Source organism: Budorcas taxicolor, chromosome 10 (genome assembly GCF_023091745.1).
Source record: "Budorcas taxicolor isolate Tak-1 chromosome 10, Takin1.1, whole genome shotgun sequence".
Taxonomy (NCBI): Eukaryota; Metazoa; Chordata; class Mammalia; order Artiodactyla; family Bovidae; genus Budorcas; species Budorcas taxicolor.
In genome coordinates, this window is record NC_068919.1 from 63404095 (window position 1) to 63422044 (window position 17950).

The following is a 17950-nucleotide window of genomic DNA, read 5'->3' on the forward strand; positions in this document are numbered from 1 at the left end:
AAATTCATAAATGTGAATTTAAAATTATATATCTCTCTCTCTCTCATTGCATAGCCTCCTCAGAAGTAGCGTCCCCCTCTCCGTCGCTCGGGGGGCCCCGACAGGCCACTGCACAAGTCAGTGGGCGGATCAACACGCTAACAACAGGTCGGTTCGAAGGCCTCGCCGACTCGGCCCCGCGCCCCCGCGGTCCGCGCAGTTCCTAACGCTGGCGGCCCCGCCACCTGCTCCCGGCAGCCAATGGGGCGCACGGGGGGCGGCCGGGGCGGGGCGAGGCTACAAAAGGCCGCGCGCCAGGACTCCCCGCCGCGGGCGCGCTCTCAGAAGGCTCGGGCGGAGGCGGCCGAGCTCCGGACACGGTCGGCGTGAGGACCAGGCGGACGCGGGGCGATGCTGCGGGTGCGGTGTCTGCGCGGCGGGAGCCGCGGGGCCGAAGCGCTGCACTACATCGGGTCTCGGGTGCGTGCGCCGCCGCCTCGTCGGGCGGCCGCGTGCTCTCCCCCTCTCCTTCCCTCGCTGTCCCCCGCCAGCTTTGCCCGACCGTGTCCTTTCTGGGCCCCCTCGGAAGCTCCGCTTCAAGAGCCTCCGCCGCCTGTCGGGAGCTCGGCGGTGTCCCTGGGGAAGGGGGCGTGCGTTGGGGCCACAGCTGCTGTCTGAGCAGGGGGCGCCGCCCTCCCCAACCGGATGGGTTGGGGTGACAAGCAACACCTCTGAGTGAAAGGGTGGGCTCGGGGGTGGGGGTGCCCGGGGCGGGCAGAGAGCTGGGCAGGCGTGTAGAGTGGACGGACGCGAGAAGGGGCGGAGTGGGGCTCGGGGACAGAGCGGGGAGCGAGCAGGCCTGTTCCAAGTGTAACATGGAGTCCTGAGACGCGAGAGGAGTCGGAGCGAGTTCGATCTTTACCCAGATTGCTGGCCGGTCCTGCCTTCTGCTTCCCTGGTATGCAGGCACACGCCTGCAGACCCTCCCTAGCTCCTGGAGCTGGAATAGTCAGTCGGGCAGTTTGGCTTCCCCCTGCAACTGGCTTCAGAACAGCTGTCACTCCCTCTTGTTTTGGTCTCCAACCTGGCTCCCCTCCTGTCTCCTTCCTAAGACTTTTAACAAATATTTCGCGGTGGGGGGAGGGCGAGGTTTGTCCTGCGTATAAGGGACTCTCCCTCCTCTAGAATTGATAGGCTCTACATTTTCAAAAGGCTTTTATGAAGTTCTTAGATCTCCTTTCCAGTCGTTTAAATTTGCACCTGTGTTAGTTAATCCTTATCTTGGCTAGGGTACTATGGACCATCTGCAAAATGCAGCCCATGGCACTTGGTCACTCTCTCATAATTGCAATGCCAAAGAATGTGAAGTGTATGTCAGTGAGGAGAAATTTATGGCTTGAAACTGATTATTCTAAAAGATAAAGTCCTTTACAAATGCTTCTATATTTTCATTTGAGGAGGTGGGGAAACTCTAATATTAGTAACCTTTGATCTGGAGGGGGAAGGAGGCTCCCTCCCCCAGCTGGACTTGGCAGGGAGGTTGCTTTCTGTGGCTTTCTGGGAAGGGTGACCCATCACCCACAGAAGAAGTGCTTAAAGCTTGACTGCAAAAAACTCTTCTGAGATATAAATTGGGGTGTATGGTCTTTAGGGACAAAATATTCTGAGGAGTTTTAAAGAGTTATTCCAACTCAAAAAAAAAAAAGGTTTAAAAGTACATGTAGAAATAAACAGGAAAGTACAATCTCCTGTAACCCCACTACCCACCTATAGGCTAACATCTCAGTTTACATTCTCTGCAAAGATTTTAAATGCCTGACTGTGTTAGCCTGGGTTTTTATCCCACTTCTGCTTCTCCCTCCCACAAGTACTATACAGGACCACACAATAATCTCTTCTTTGTTCTTGGAAGCTTGGAAGAACTGTAACAGGATGGGTGCAGCGAACTTTCCAGAGCACCCAGGCAGCTACGGCTTCCTCCCGGAATTCCTGTGCAGCTGATGACAAGGCCACTGATCCTCTGCCCAAGGACTGCCCTGTCTCCTCTTTCAACGAATGGGACCCCTTAGAGGAAGTGATCGTGGGCAGAGCAGAAAATGCCTGTGTTCCACCGTTCACCGTGGAGGTGAAGGTAAAGCAAGGGTTTCCCATGTCTGCGTGGGTTCACTGTCTGCTGTCTGGCTTCTGCGCCCACTCCTCTGGAAATGCATTCTCTCTAGCTTACTCAGGACCACCCAAATCCAGTGGCTGATGTTACCTTACTTGGCATCTCTGCAGTATTTGACGTCATTTACTCCAGGGATTACTCTCCCTTCAGGTTCTGTGAGACCTTTTCTGAGGGTGGGGGAGTGGATATTAGTTTTTTCACTGTTTCTCACATCACCTTCTTTTACTGTCTATAATGTTGAACAGAATTTCACTTGAGCTGTTCTCACAGTTTCATTCCACGCCTCCACTCTGGTCCAGATCTCTCTCCTGAATTCCGTCCATATGAACACACTAAATTCCTTATTGGATGTTGCCACCGGACCTCAAATGTGGCACATCTGAGTTCAGCTACCAGCCAGTCTGCAAAACTGGGGCCTTCAGTCCTTTCTTTCAGGTTTTAGCATTCCTATTTACTCAAGCTAAACATCAAAGAATCATCTTTTGTTTCTCCTTCAGTCACATCCTGCACGTCCATTCTCCAAGATCTAACAAGTCTTTTGTCAAAATGCACCTTAGCTCCGTCTCTCTGCTACTACCTTAGGTCAGGATCTCATCTGGTGCCTGAACTGTTGCAGTTAACTCCTAACTGTACGTGTGTGTTAGTCAGTCAGTCATGTCTGACTCATGGATTGTAGCCCACCAGGCTTCTTTGTCCATGTGATTTTCCAGCAAGAATACTGGAGTGGGTTGCCATTTCCTTCTCCAGGGAATCTTCCCAACCGGGTCCCGAACCTGGGTCTCCCGCATTGCAGGCAGATTCTTTACCATCTGAGCCACCAGGGAAGTTAACTCCTAACTGGTCTCCCTTACTTGCTGTGCTATCTAAACCGCCTCCAGCTTCTGTCAGAGTGATTTTTTAAAACCAGAATTCAGTGTTGTTACTCATCTGCTTCTGTCAGTCCTCTATTTTGCCAGCCTCTCGCCTCTTAATAATTTCCCCCAGTTTTTAGCTGACTTTGTAAGATAACCATTTAAACAACCAAACTAGGCTATTCACTGCTCCCCAAACAAGCCTCAGGCCTTTGCTCCCACATAGAACTCTCCCACATACTTTCATGCACTCCTTTTGTCTGCACTTTAAACCTCCTCCTCTTCCTTCCTAGTTCCCATGGCACCTCCCACGAAGCCTTCCAAGATTTCCCTGGCAACAAGTAATATCTTCTCTTTTAAAAACTCTTAGTGCTCTTTATCTGTAATATTTTTATAACCAGAGCCTCTGTGGGCTGGTGTTCTAGTTGTATACGGCGTAACAGTTCCATCCACACTGCAGGCACAGTCTAGGCTTCCATTAATAATAGGTTATGAATATATCTTCGGTACACTTAAATTCCTCCTGAATGTTAACATATTATTTGTAATGTGGGTTGAGGAATTAAACAAAAATCATCATCATCAGATATGTTGCCTATCTTGTATCAGGGCTCCAGAGTTATTAGCACAAAATAACTTCCTTTCCATCTGGAGAGAGAGGATATTTATGATGTTTATGTTTAGCAACTGAGATTGTTACTCTGTATCTTATGGTAACTAACTGACGAGGCAGTTGAATTCAAGTGCCAGGAGAGGGAAGGGAAAAACAGTGACCAAGTCTGGACAGTTAGGATGTCTTCCTAAAGGAAGAAAATAATTCTTGAGTTAGACCTTGAAGAGAAGGCTTCTGATTGTTCTGAAACTACATTTGGTTCTGATATGTGAAATTTGATGAACAGATTAATTTATGTACCATCCACATGTTTTAAAAAGGCATGATCTTTTAAGTCTTTTCTTAGAAGGATTTCTCATCACCTAACCATTTTAATTGTGTTGGTCGCTCAATTGTGCCCGACTCTGTGACCCCGTAGGGCTTCTCTGGTGGCTCAGATGGTGGAGCGTCTGCCTGCAATGCGGGAGACCCAGGTTCGATTCCTGGGTCGGGAAGACCCCCTGGAGAAGGAAATGGCAATCCACTCCAGCATTCTTGCCTGGAAAATCCCATGGATGGAGGAGCCTGATAGGTTACAGTCCATGGGGTCGCAAAGAGTTGGACACGACTGAGCAACTTCACTTTCTATGACCCCATGGACTGTAGCTCACCAGGCTCCTCTGTCCGTGGAATTCTCCAGGCAAGAATACTGAAGTGGACTGGGTGAAATTAAATTTCAAATTCAGGTGTAGTTTATCCTTCTATTTGTCTTTAGAATGATTGACTTTTATATCATGTGATCTTATGGAATCAGACTTCTAAGACATTATTTTGAGTTCTTTGTTATTTGATTTATGACCTTATATTTTGGAATTTCATGGCTTTTGGAAGGTGTGCTAGGCTAAAGTCAGGAGACCAGGATTGAATTAGTTATTTGATAAAAGCTTATTAGCTAATCTCAATTAATCAGCTGTTTGACATTGTGATCTTGATTCCACAAATTTCTGGGCCTCACTAAAATGAAGATATTAAATGGTTTGCTATCCATCCAGTGAGATTAAGTAAGAAGGTAAAGGGTTTTAGATGTGAATTACTTTTAAAGGAAAAAACTATGGCTCATTATAGTTGTATGGATGCAGTTTGCCACGTCCATTGAGGATGTAATGATTGTAAATAATAGTAGCATTAGCAGTACTGATTTCATTCATTTCTCTGGTTATTTCTGCTTTATGCCACATATGAAACTAGGTATTGAGAGAGAAGAAATTAAGACTAGAAGGCAACGTCTTACCTTCTAGTTGGAGGAAAATGACAGCTATATAAAGCAGTTTGGGACCAGTAAAATATAATGTAGTAAACTATAGGTAGTTATAGCATAAGATATGCAGGAAGATATAAGTGCTAGAGAAATGTTATGGGAATGAGGAACATAGTCATCAAGAAGCACAAGTTTTGAAAGCTATATGGCTTTTTATTCTGCAAAACATAGTGAATACTTTCAATCAAATATGTGTTTTTTGCTTTTTTTTTAAATAATGCCCTTGATGAAAGGACTAAATTTTAAAAATATAAAGTCGATCAAGGTTAATATAATGTAAATTTGCAGCTGGATAAATAACAAGTTTCTATTGAGATTTCCTAACCTTCCAAAGACAGTGTTTAAAATTAATTTGGCAAATTCCTCTGAAGGATTTTAGTCTCTGAATGACTATCCAGTTTCTAGGAATACAGCCACATCTCTGCAACAGATTATTAAAAAATCACATGCTAAGCATTTAGTATAGTGGGTTTTTTTTTAATCTTGCAGACCCTTGGTAAATGATTGCTAACTCATTTATCAGGGTTCTAAAGGAAGTGTAAATAATTTCCAACTATCTCTTGGAAAATGTAGTCTGTCCTGATCATTTAGACTTTGTCCAACCTTTAGCCAGAGTTTGAGCTACACAAGAGAATTCACACTTGTTCAAATAACTTTTTTTCTCCCAGGAAAGTTTACTTTATATTTATCAAGCAGGCTCCACTCTGCACAAAGAGTCACGTGGGCTACTCTGGAATGTGTCCAGTGAGACAGCACGGCTGCGCCTCTGCTGTTACCCAGTATAAAACTTTCAAAGGCTTCTTGTCCCCTGGTGGACTGTAAGAGATGTGCCTGGCATGAGAAGCAGGAAGCAGTGAATGGATGAGTAGTACCAGGATGTGTCTGAGAGGAAAATAAAGAGCCATTATTATCCTCTCCTCTGCTTGCCACTGCAGGACTTCCTAGGAGTAGAAAACCGTAGAGTGCTCTTAATTTATTTTTTTTTTAAGAGTGGAATGAAAAAAAAAAAAGAGTGGATTGACCTTAAAAAGTACTCACATTTTTAATTTTGATAACATTGTTTATGGGCCAGAATTTGAGCTTATTGTTTGCATATAGATCTTCAAAATGAAAGCAACTAAATCCTTTAGACAGGGCTTGACAAGCTTTTTCTGTACAGGGCTAGATAATTGTTTCAGGCTTTGTACACGATAGGTCTCTGTCACACCACTCTCAACTCTACCACTGTGGTGCAGACCCACCACAGACAATGTGTAAATGAATGTGTGTGTATCTGTGTTCCATAAAACTTTATTGACAAAAAAAAAACAAGCAACAGTCCAGGTTTGGCCCATGGACTTTAGTTTGCCAGCCCCTGTTTTACACCTTCACTGGCTTCTCCCTGTTTGCTGAAGACCTGTTCTTCAGATTTTTGGTCCATCTCCAGTAGGCTCCGCTCCAGCCTAATTGATGCGAACCTAGATGTTGAACTGACAAGAGGCAGGTCTGCTTCCATATGTTTGATATTTATCAGGCTGAGATGAAAGTGGAAGTAGAGACATAAAATCTGGAAAAGATATGGTCTTTGACATTAAAGAGCTAGACATCTAGACAGTCTTATCTCATTACCCAGTTTACCCTTCTTTATGGCACTTAACCACTGTCTGTAATTGTCTGATTGGTGATGGAAACCTTATAGGACATGATTAGGACTCATAGTTGTCTGGTTAATCAGTAATACAAAGAAACATTTTAAGAACACCAGCTTACATTTTTTAAAAAAAACTTGAGACATACAAATGTACATTGATTTGCCAATCTTTTGATGAGAGTCCAAGGCTTTTTCTTAGCAGTTGGATCTTTTGATTGGAATTCTGCTTTTTCTGTCTCAATAAATTATATCCATATGCATCCCCTACATTCCCCAACATATTTCTTTAATTTGACTGAGAAGTTGGCACAAGCAAAACAATCCAAATGCAAAAGCCTTCAGAGTTTTATACTTTTGAAAACCAACATCTTACAGTTGTTACCTATCCTAATTCAACAGTAATTTTTGGCAGTTGATGGGGCATTTTTAAAACATTCAACTTCTTTCCATTCAGGTGTCTTTTAATATGCATAGATAGCCCTTGCACACTTCCTAAATGTTAAGCTTCTTTTTTTTTCAGCTACTTAAAAATTTGTGAATTTGCTTATCAGATCACTTCTTTTTATGGTGAAAGACCTGAGGCAATAGCAGAGCTTGGATGGATTGGGGAGAGAAGAGCTGTGGTGAGGAGAGACATGTTGGCGGGGAAGGACAGGAAACACTAAAAGCAGACTTGTATCGCTGCACAGTTTTGCCAAGTGGTGATTCTGTTGAATGAGAAAATAATCATGAATAGATTTTTAAGAGAAACAAAGCATATTTGAGAGCATGTCCCTAACCTTTAAGGGAGCAGTGTCCTATTTTTCTACAAAGTGTCCTGAAGTGCTGTTTTTAGACAAAATTCTGGGATGCATGGACAGCCCACAGTTTTATCTTCTCTTCTCTTTATCTGTTCTGTTTGTTCTCTTAGTTGACTTCATGGCAACTGTCCATTGGGAGCACCATGTCCTATTTTGTTTATGTAGCACGTGAACACTGGCCCAAGAGCATTCCAAGCCCCTGTGAGGGCAGTCATGTTGTGCGTGGTAAGGCATGAGATCTCAGGCAGAAGGAAGAAAAGCTCTCAAAACATCAAGAGAATTTAGAGATCTTCATTCAACAAATATTGATTATCTCCCCAGAGAGTCAATCAAGTGTGCTTGTTTCTGGGGATGAACACTAGACCGGATGTAGTCTCAGTCTTAGTTCTTCTAAGTTATACAAATTATTGTTCACAACCTATGAACCTATTTTGAGTTGTATTTTTTTCCTGTTAAGTTTCATTTACTTTCTTTTGGTTCTAGGCCAACACATATGATAAGTTCTGGCCTTTTTACCAAAAGTATGGGGGCAATTATTTTCCCAAAGATCACTTGAAAAAGGCTGTTGCTGAAATTGAAGAAATGTGCAATATTTTAAAAATGGAAGGAGTGACAGTGAGGAGGCCTGACCCCATTGACTGGTCACTGAAGTATAAAACTCCTGATTTTGAGTCTACGGGTAAGTCGTGTTGAATATTTAAACTGCTAGTGTTTAGAGTTTTTCATTTTTCTCAGTGTGTAAGGGGAAAGCTCTTATTATTTCTCAGAGATTCCTATGTTTTAATAATCTTTTGAAACTTTAAAGATTATTTAGGGACAGTTTAATTCTTTTTGGTAAGATTGAGATGTATACATTCTCAACTCCATTATAAATCTAGAGTCTCCTTAAAAGAAGCAGAAGTTTTTTCTAAACCTCCTGAGCATTTCCTTTCATAAGAACAGTGGATTCCATTTAATTTTCCTCAAAAACAGAAATTAAAAGGGGAGCAGAACATGGTGGGAATACATTCACTACAAATCAGGGATCCCCGCACACCCCTAGTTTACTGCTTACCACTGGATGTACATCAGCAGCAGGAGACCAATCCTAGAAGTGCCTTGAATGCAAGAAACAAAATCGTGAGCAAAGAACATGAAAAATGTGAATGAGTTTAAAAATAAAATGGAAAATTTTGTTTAAAGTGGGGGGGACAGAGACATTCCCATCTTATTTTTAAATGACATTCTTGCAAGATTGTTCTTGTCCCTGAGTTCAGTGTTCTAATTTACAGTTGTATAAGTGATCCTTGGGCCAGTTTTCATCTTGTAGTACTGATATTCCCTGAAAAACACTGTTAGGAGTTACAAAGGTGAAAACTTGGTGGTTCGATAGCTCTTCAAACAAAAGGCGCCTTTTTTTTTTCCTTTTTTTCTTCCTTTCTTCTCTTTTTGGCTTCATTATCTCCATACAGAATTCATGTTAACATTATCTAGCATGTATCATTTAATATTTTTTCATCTGCATGTAATTATATATATTATACACATACAAGTTTTCTGTAATTTTTATTTATTTATTTTTTACCAAAGAAAGGGATCATATTATATAGACTCTTCTGTCTTGGAAATCAGCATCACTGAGGTTGCTCTGGAATTTTCTGGCTTAACAGGTTTATATGGTGCGATGCCTCGAGACATCCTGATAGTTGTGGGAAATGAGATTATCGAGGCCCCCATGGCCTGGCGCTCTCGCTTCTTTGAGTACCGTGCATACAGAGCAATTATCAAAGACTACTTCCGCCGTGGGGCCAAGTGGACAACAGCTCCTAAGCCCACAATGGCTGATGAGCTTTATGACCAAGTAAGTCCTCAGTTGTAGGAAAGCTTATTAGTAACTTTTCTAAATAATCCGCAGAGACTGAGAGATTCTCTGTTACCTTGTATTTATTATGTATTTCAGAAACTGAGATCACCTACTTTTCAATAAATGATTGTCTTATGATGAAAATAAGAGTAAATTATATTGTGATAACAGCTAACACTTACTGTTGTTTACCATGTGCCAGATCTTGAGCTAAGCACTTTATTTACCTCTTCAGTCCTGTTTATTTTTCACAACCCTATGAGGGAATAGCTTCATTCCATTACAGGGAAGAATACTTGCCTAAAGGGACGTACCTATTCATTGGTGGTCACTAGGCTGAACTTCAGCCTCTTTTAGAAAAAGAATTTGGTCTATAGGCCATACTTACAGTAAAAGGAAGTGTATATGTCCCTTATTAGATCACTTACTATTTAATCACTTATGCAAAGAATCAAAAAGTCAAAATTTCTTTAAACCCTCTATGAGTTTAAAGACAAGTGGAACTTGCCTGGTGGTCCAGTGGTTAAGACTCCATGCTTCCAATTCAGGGGGTGCAGTTCCCTAGTCAGAGAACTAAGATCCCACATGCTGCATGGAGTAGCCAAAAAAAAAAAGACAGAAGGAAGTAATGAATGTGTTACCCAATATACACACCCAATCAGATTTAGTTGGGGATGCGTGGCAGTTCATTTTATGGTAGGAGTTAGGCTCAGGGCCAAATTCCTTTTTTAAAAGAATAGAATGGCTTCATCCTGTTGATTTTCAATACTGTGGATAGCTTCATAAGTCAACGTATGGGTTATGGAATATTTTCATTGTATTCCTCTGTATCACTTGCTTCCAAGTATTGAACATCAGAAACTTTTCTCAACTAGTTTTTAAATTTCTTTCTTGTTGGTTTTATTTATTTTGGTTTGCTTAGCATAGGCCTACATCTTCCCAGGCATGTTTTAGTTTAGAACAGGGTAGTAATATTGGGGGAAATGATGACATTGAACCAATTTCTTAATGATAAAGGCCCTTTTCCTCGTGAACCAATGCACTGTGTGTGTCTGTTGTTGTTCCAATTAGGATTACCCCATCCATTCTGTAGAAGACAGACACAAATTGGCTGCTCAGGGAAAGTTTGTGACAACTGAGTTTGAGCCATGCTTTGATGCTGCTGATTTCATTCGAGCTGGAAGAGATATCTTCGTACAAAGAAGCCAGGTTGACAAAGGCTGCCTTGGAAATTTCTCACTTTACTATTATATTTTAAATTTCTAAATTAAAATATTTTCACCCTGTTTTTACTTATCTAAATACAGAACCAAGTTATTACAGGCTTATGTCTCTCTCTCTCTCTGTTTTCAGGTTACAAACTACATGGGCATTGAATGGATGCGTAAGCATCTCGCTCCAGACTACAGAGTGCACATTATTTCCTTTAAAGACCCCAATCCCATGCACATTGACGCCACCTTCAATATCATTGGGCCTGGTCTTGTGCTTTCCAACCCTGACCGACCATGTCACCAGGTAGGGGAGTTCTTAGGACTCTGGAAAACAAATAAGAGTCTGGCAACTGAAGGAATTGCCACTTTTATTTTAAGCACTTCCATGATTCCTAATGGTTCTGAATGACAGAGTCAGCAATGCTCAATACTATTATGATCAAACACTGGATTGCTTGTTACATTTACTACAGGATGTCCAACACAGAAATATACATTTGTAATTGTGATAATTAGACTTTAACTTTGACTGCTTGCTGCTGTCAGAGCCTCAATTTTGTGCATTTGTGTGTTTTATTTTGAACAGAGTAGTATTAACTCATAACTTGCAGGTGAGGTTCCTCAGCAGCTGAATTGCAAACAAGATGAGCTCTGCATGTCTGGGGTCACACCACTGGGTAGTGGGTGTCTTCTTCCCTCTCCAGTGGGGGCCCTTTCAGCCCCCCACCTCCACCCTGCAGGGAGGAATGGAGCTGCTGCTCCTGCAGCCTCCTACCTCTGCCCACTACCCTCTACTTCCAGTTGGGCGGTGAGTGATTTTGTGTTATTTCTGGGTTGCACTACACCATTGTGAGATTAACAATTTTACCATATCATTGTTCATTTCCATTCCATATCTTTAGACCCAGTGACAACAATTACCTATTCATTTCATTTTATATAAATTATACATGTTAAATATTTTAAGACATAATTTATTGACATACTAAGTGGGTACGTGATCATAGGGATGGTTGGGTTGTAATAGGTCACTAAGGACAGTTACGGTTCTTTGGGAGTACACTCCTAACATCTGTTATTATACCATGATCACAGTTGCAAGGTGACAGACTGTGAAGTGGATGGACTATGGGTTTGACATAGTCATATTCTGTGTTCTTATAAATAGGAAATATTTTCATTTTCTTTAATGAGAATTTCTCAAAGAAAGTGTCTTTGGTTTTTTCAAATATCTGAAACCTGTGAAAAGCACGAGAATATTTTTTAAAGCTTTTAACTTTTACTTTTTTAACTGTAATCTGGCAATCTGAGGATTTTGTGTACATTTTAACTAAGATTCAGACAAAATCATCCAAATGTTTTGAAATTTTCATTTTTTAATTTTGGCATTTGAGAAGACAGAGTCTCAAAAAGAACTGTTAATCATAAGGACTCCCGGAGGTCAAGAATAAGAATAGTATCTATTAAAGATTTAAGTCTCTTTGGGTTTGGGGGGTTTTTTTGGTCTTGCAGATTGATCTTTTCAAGAAAGCAGGATGGACCATAGTTACTCCTCCAAGACCAGTCATCCCAGATGGTATGTTTACTTTTGTATACTCATAGCCTACAATGATTACTTCAGTGGCCAAGCATCTTCCACCTATAGACAGCAGCCCACATATTAGCAATTTAGAATGTTTTCCCAGTAAAAAATAAATTGGCGCTTAGGGCTACAGGTACTAGAACAAGGCTAGACTTGTGTTCACAACCTCTCCTTCCGTAGAAAATGAAATTGAAAATACAGGAAAAATCAGTATAAAGCAACATCACGGAAAGCAGGAAATGAGTTTTTAAAGACAACAAGGTGAAATCCAATGTGTGTTGATTCATAACTTTTACAGATAGCCTTAGAATTAAAATAAAACTTCACAGGGAAACTGAAATACTGGAAGAATTGAGCTATCACTTGAATATTCTTCACTTTCGAACCTTCTTTGCTTTAACCAGGAATGGCAGCAGACATGATTTAACAGTTGTTGCTATTTTTAGATCACCCTCTCTGGATGTCCTCCAAATGGCTTTCCATGAATGTCTTAATGCTAGATGAAAAGCGTGTTATGGTGGATGCCAACGAGGTCCCAATTCAGAAGATGTTTGAAAAGCTGGGTATGTACAATAAATGAAACACATTGCCATATTTGAAAATATTAAATGATAAGAAGTGACATGATAGGTCTGATGTGTGATTTAGTGAATTAAATTTCTATTCATTTTAGAAGCACCACATTATTATTTCATAGATGGACAGTATATTTGTTTGCAACAGTTCCTGGGCTCCTTAGATACCCCTTGGCAATAATGTATCAATCTTCTATGATTTATCTAACCTCCTGGTGCCCAAGGGTGGAGAATTACCCCTTTGCAGATGAGCACATAGATGGTTTGTCTCTTTCCCAAGTAAGAAATTGTTGGACTTCGCTGGTGTCTCAGTGGTAAAGAATCCACCTGCCAGTGCAGGCGACACGGGTTCAATCCCTGATCCAGAAAGATCCCCCTTGCCGCGGAGCAGCTAAGCCTGTGCAATACAACTACTGAGCCTGTGCTCTAGAGCCCGGGAGCTGCAACTACTGAAGCCAGCACACTCAGAGCCCATGCTCTGCAACAGGAGAAAACCCCCCAGTGAGAAGCCTGAGCATCACAACTAGAGAGTAACCCCCATTCACCACAACTAGAGAAAAGCCCTCACATCTACGAAGACCCAGGACAGCCAAAAAAATTATTTTAAAAAAGAAATTGTCAGGATCCTTTAACAGTAATTTAATTGTCATTACATATTTTAAAGGACATATAAGGATACAAATACAGAAGTAACTTAGATAAGCAATGTGAACAAACAAATGAAATAAAGAGTGTCAGTAAATCATTTCCAAAAAAGCAGGACTAGTTATTACTTGGGTGGGAGTTTGGTTTTCCTGGTATTCAAAATTTAGACCAGTTATTCTATACTGAGAAAGTGTTGAAAAAATTTTCATATGGCTGTTACTAGGGTGCAGCAGTATGTGTGTTTATCACTCTGTATCATTCTATTTGACATATCACATATTTGACATTAACACATATTTGCTGAATAAAGCCAGGCAGTACACTGGTTGAAATCAAGTCATGTTTTATGTGTTATATTTCAGGTGTGCTACTCAAAAGAGATTGTTTGCCTCTTTGAAACATCTCTCTTTAAAGAAGTATCAGTCAAAAAGGATTAGCCTATTAGTTTTAGATTGAACCCAACCTAATTATTTCACCCCTAATGCTATGCCACTTTTCCCCTCTGGCTTTTAATTGCTTGGGTTAAGTTTCCTTATCCATTAAGATTTTATATTTTCTCAACTTAAAATACTATAAAGTACCAAATATTTGATTTATAACTTTAAAAATTTATTATTTATTTGCCATGCTGGGTGTTTATTGCTACATGGGCTCTTTTCTAGTTGCAGTGAGCAGGGGCTCTTCTCCAGTTGCAGTGGGCTGGCTTCTCATTGTGGTGACTTGTCTTGCTGCAGAGCACGGGCTCTCGGGCGCACGGGCTTCCGTAGTTGCGGCTCCTGGGCCCTAGAGCACAGGCTCAGTAGTTGTGGCCCACAGGCTGAGCTGCTTCACCGCAAGTGGGATCTTCCCAGACCAGGGATCAAACCCGTTATCTCTTGCATTGGCAGGCAGATTCATTACCACTGAGCCATCAGGGAAGCCATATAGTTTTATTTTTAATAAAATCTTTTTGAACATAGGGAACTTGTTAGAGCAAATTGAATTCTCTCCAATTTAGGGCTAATACAACTGTAGCCATCTAAGATAGGTATGTCTTTCTATCAGGAAACATATGCTTGTGGTTAAAAGCCCACTCCTTAACCCATGGCAAAACCCTATTTTTGTTCTTCAAAGTCCTGCTCAGTCTCACTTTCTCAGGAAGGGCTTTCCAGATGACTCATGCTGCCTTTCTGACTATACCAATGGACCCTTTTTAGCAACTCTGTAGCTTAGCTTCTCTCTCAAAATAATGGGTTCCTGGAGAGAGAGGAGAATAGATTTTCTTTTTAAAATACAATTATGCCAAACACATGAGATTCTTCCTAAATGCCATTGGTTGCTTGTACCATGTACATCATCACCATGTTAATACAGATGGTGCCAGATTAAACTAATTGGCTGAAATGCTTTGGCACCTGTATGGCCATACCACACAGATGAGCTCTGTTCCACTATTTCCTTGAGGTGGCCTGGTTGAGCTAATTGTGTCAGATAAATTCTGCTTATATGTGAGTCAACTTTTCAAGGTGACTAAATTTTCCTTTTTTCTTAAATTGACATGGTAAAAATAGAAACAGTCTGACCCAGTAGTTAAAGCATAATTCTAAAAGGACTTAACATTTTACTACTTGGACTGTTTTTGATCGTTTGTCTGATATGTCTGCTTATGAAACCTGTTGACTTGTGAATAGTCAATAGAACAAAATAGACTTCAGAGTCTCTGTTGACTTTCTGGTGAAGGTTTTATATTAGCAGTGGAATAGATTAGATGAAATATAATTGGTGAAAATAAAAATCGAAAGACTGTCCTAGGTTGGGGTAGATTTAAGGGTTAGAACAGCAGGATTCCTATCCATTTATAGGCTCACTTCTATGAGAACCTTCACACAAGTCCATCTAACTGGCCATGTCTCTCTCTTTTCATGCAGGTATCAGTACCATTAAGGTTAACATTCGTAATGCCAATTCCCTGGGAGGAGGCTTCCACTGCTGGACCTGCGATGTTCGTCGCCGGGGCACCCTACAGTCCTACTTTGACTGACCAGGCCTGCTGGGGCTTGGGGCTTTGCCTCAGATAAACCTAGGAAGCTTAGGGACAAGGTTCATTCTCCTGCTTTAAAAAGTGCATCAACTGTAGTGCTTTAAACAATCATATTTTTAACAGGGGTCTTAAGCCTGGGTTCGTTTTATTACTTTTCTCTGATAAAAGGAAAATAACTTGTGTTAGGTCTTACTCTCTACTCCTAAATTTTTTACTGTTTGGCTTCAAGCATAAAAATTTGGTGAATGTCTACCAAAACAAAAATTAGTCATTTGAGTAACGTGGCCACTAATACATTTAACCGTCTACCTCTGTTTTTAATTTTCTTTCCATAAGGCAGCTTGAAATGTTGGTCCTAATCTTCACTTTTTTTTTTTCCTTTTTGCTAAACTTGTGAATGTTTGTATCACTTCTTTTTTCTAAATGAAAGACTCAGAATGTATACAGATCTTAAGTAGAACCAGATAATTGTCTCTTTTTCTAATAAGGAATTCTGTTCATTTTTAATTTTTCATTAAAAAAAATAACCTAGACTATGCAAACATTTAAGTGAATTTTCCATGAATATTTTTAATCTTCTCATCTCAACATTGGTGATATTTGCTACTAAAAACCTTTTCATACAACTTACCTCATTTCAAGTGATTTATTCTCATCTCTTTTTTTTCTCCTCTGTTCAGAATTTTACAGAAATATTTAGTGCAATAGGATATAACGATAAGTTACAATTCCTGAATTTTCATGTTCAGTATCTAATGGATACTTTGGTAATCTAAGATTTGTTTACAGATGTGCACATTATTTAAAGCACAGACTTTAAAAGCATTAAAAAAAAAAAACTAATGGAGGTAAAACCTACATGTCATGTGAAATAATTTTAATGTTGGATACTGTACATGTATTTTTATTCTAATAAACTTTTGTGTTACAGAATGGATTTTATCAGTCTAATTATTTTAAGCATAACTAAGTTATGGGAATTAACTCTTGAAACAGAATTCTAATGCATTGGATTAATTGATGCATTCATCCCCAGTAGATAAAAATTTAAACCTAACTCTTCTATTCAGAAATGTTTAGCAGTCAGATTTCATTTATTGATTAATCCAATCATTCAATAATATCTGAATGTCTTCTGAATATAAGGGACTAGGCCCTGGAAGAGGATAAAGTCTCCATTCTCAAGAAGCTCAATATTTTGACCTATGAAAAATCTGTGGAGGTGGGGGCAGGGGGAAGTATACTTCGAAAGGGCTTCCATCATGCCCTTGATTCCTGGTGTCTTTTTCCACACACCACAGAAATACCTGCCCATTCTACACTTGGACTGAATCTTGCTTTAGAAACCTTACAATCTTATGGATTGGTGCACATTTAGGGTATAAATTCCCAGGTCTAAATACTACTCAGCAAATCCATTAGACACTCCTCCACATTCTCCTCAGTGGCTATTTCAAACTTTCACTTTATTCTCTATCTGATCACATTGTTTCATCTTTCACAGAGGAAACGGAGTCCATTGGCTTTTCTGCTGCAAGCCTCTATAGGTTTACCTGTGTTTGCATTCCCTAGTGAAACTCTTTATTCTCCTTGCCTGTACTAGCTAAGCTTCTAAAGAGAAAAGTCATGTCTTCCTCTCATCACTCAGCTTTACTTCTCAGCCCTCTACATAGAGACACTTCTCTCACTGCTGCAAAAAAAGAGGTGAACCTTGAAAAGGTGAACCTTGAACCTTCTGACCAGGTCTAATCCACACAACTGTCCTTAGATTAGAACCATTCTCTCTTTCAGGAACTTGCTACATCAGTTATCATCATCTCATAACTCTAGGCTCTGTGCATGTGCTTGCGTGTGTGTGTTTTCTTGGCAAATAGTCATGTTCAAAATAATGTTCAAAACAAAAACTATTTCTCTGGCAACTATCAATGTTGTTTGGAGCTCAGCTTTCAAAAAGAACGATCTATTCCTCTTTCCACTTTTTCACCTTTTATCTCCTCAATCTCCTGCTATCTGATTTCCACCTAATTACTTCAATGTACTTCTGAGATCCCTGACCTCAGTGTCATTTCCAGGCAACACTATTCAGGCCTTACTGACCATTCCTTTCAATGTCTCTCCTCCTCGGGGTTACTGAGACGCTGATTTCTCCCATCTCTTCTTGTTGACATTTGAGCACCTCACTGGATTGTCTTCTTCCTCTGTTAAGGGTGGATGTTCACAGGGTGCTTGCCTGGGGCCTGTTCCTCTCTCCTGGGTCCTTCTAGGTTATCTCACCTGTGCACAGGTCTTCCCCTCCATGTATCCATCAATAACTCCCAGGGGCTATGAGGGAGAGGAGACCCTAGGCCTGGACCTTCTAATCTAGGCCTGGTCCTGAGACCCAGGTACTGTTCCAATTGTCTGCAGACTATCTGGAGGCGCAAAGGTATCACAGTCTCAACACAATATCACAACTGACTCAGTTGGCCAAGCCATCCTGGACTCTTCCTCATCTCGTCTCTTCCAGTGGCCTTTTGTGTGGTTATTAAAGAAGACAATTATTTCAACAAAGATCAATTGAATGATTTAATAAAGTCTATTTAAAGTCCTCGAGCACTGCTTGTGCATGTGCTCTCTTGCCAGAGTTGTGGAGGGAAACAAGCAGCCTGGTTTCCACACCACAGTTGCTCTCGGGCCTCTTTCCATCATCCACCACCCCTGCAACCCCGGCTTCTCCGGGCTCTGTAGCAGGCAG

At 40.8% G+C, this 17950-nt stretch overlaps 1 protein-coding gene across 1 annotated transcript; it reads left to right on the forward strand.

Moving 5' to 3' along the window:
• The first annotated feature begins 319 nt into the window (after positions 1-319).
• Positions 320-15567, forward strand: GATM (glycine amidinotransferase). Its single transcript, XM_052646975.1, has 9 exons — positions 320-459; positions 1892-2110; positions 7821-8016; positions 8987-9177; positions 10252-10389; positions 10534-10698; positions 11907-11970; positions 12423-12539; positions 15104-15567. Exons 1-9 carry the CDS (start codon positions 391-393, stop codon positions 15214-15216), a joined length of 1272 nt encoding a protein of 423 aa, XP_052502935.1. The 5' UTR covers positions 320-390; the 3' UTR covers positions 15217-15567.
• The last annotated feature ends 2383 nt before the right edge of the window (positions 15568-17950 follow it).

What these genes read in the sequence shown, in the direction of transcription:
- GATM (XM_052646975.1), top strand. Translation starts at nt 391, where the DNA reads ATGCTGCGGGTGCGGTGTCTGCGCGGCGGGAGCCGCGGGGCCGAAGCG. An exon ending in TCTTCGTACAAAGAAGCCAG is followed by an intron (nt 10,390 to 10,533) that starts GTTGACAAAGGC and finishes CTCTGTTTTCAG; the next exon opens with GTTACAAACTACATGGGCAT. An exon ending in CTGACCGACCATGTCACCAG is followed by an intron (nt 10,699 to 11,906) that starts GTAGGGGAGTTC and finishes TTGGTCTTGCAG; the next exon opens with ATTGATCTTTTCAAGAAAGC.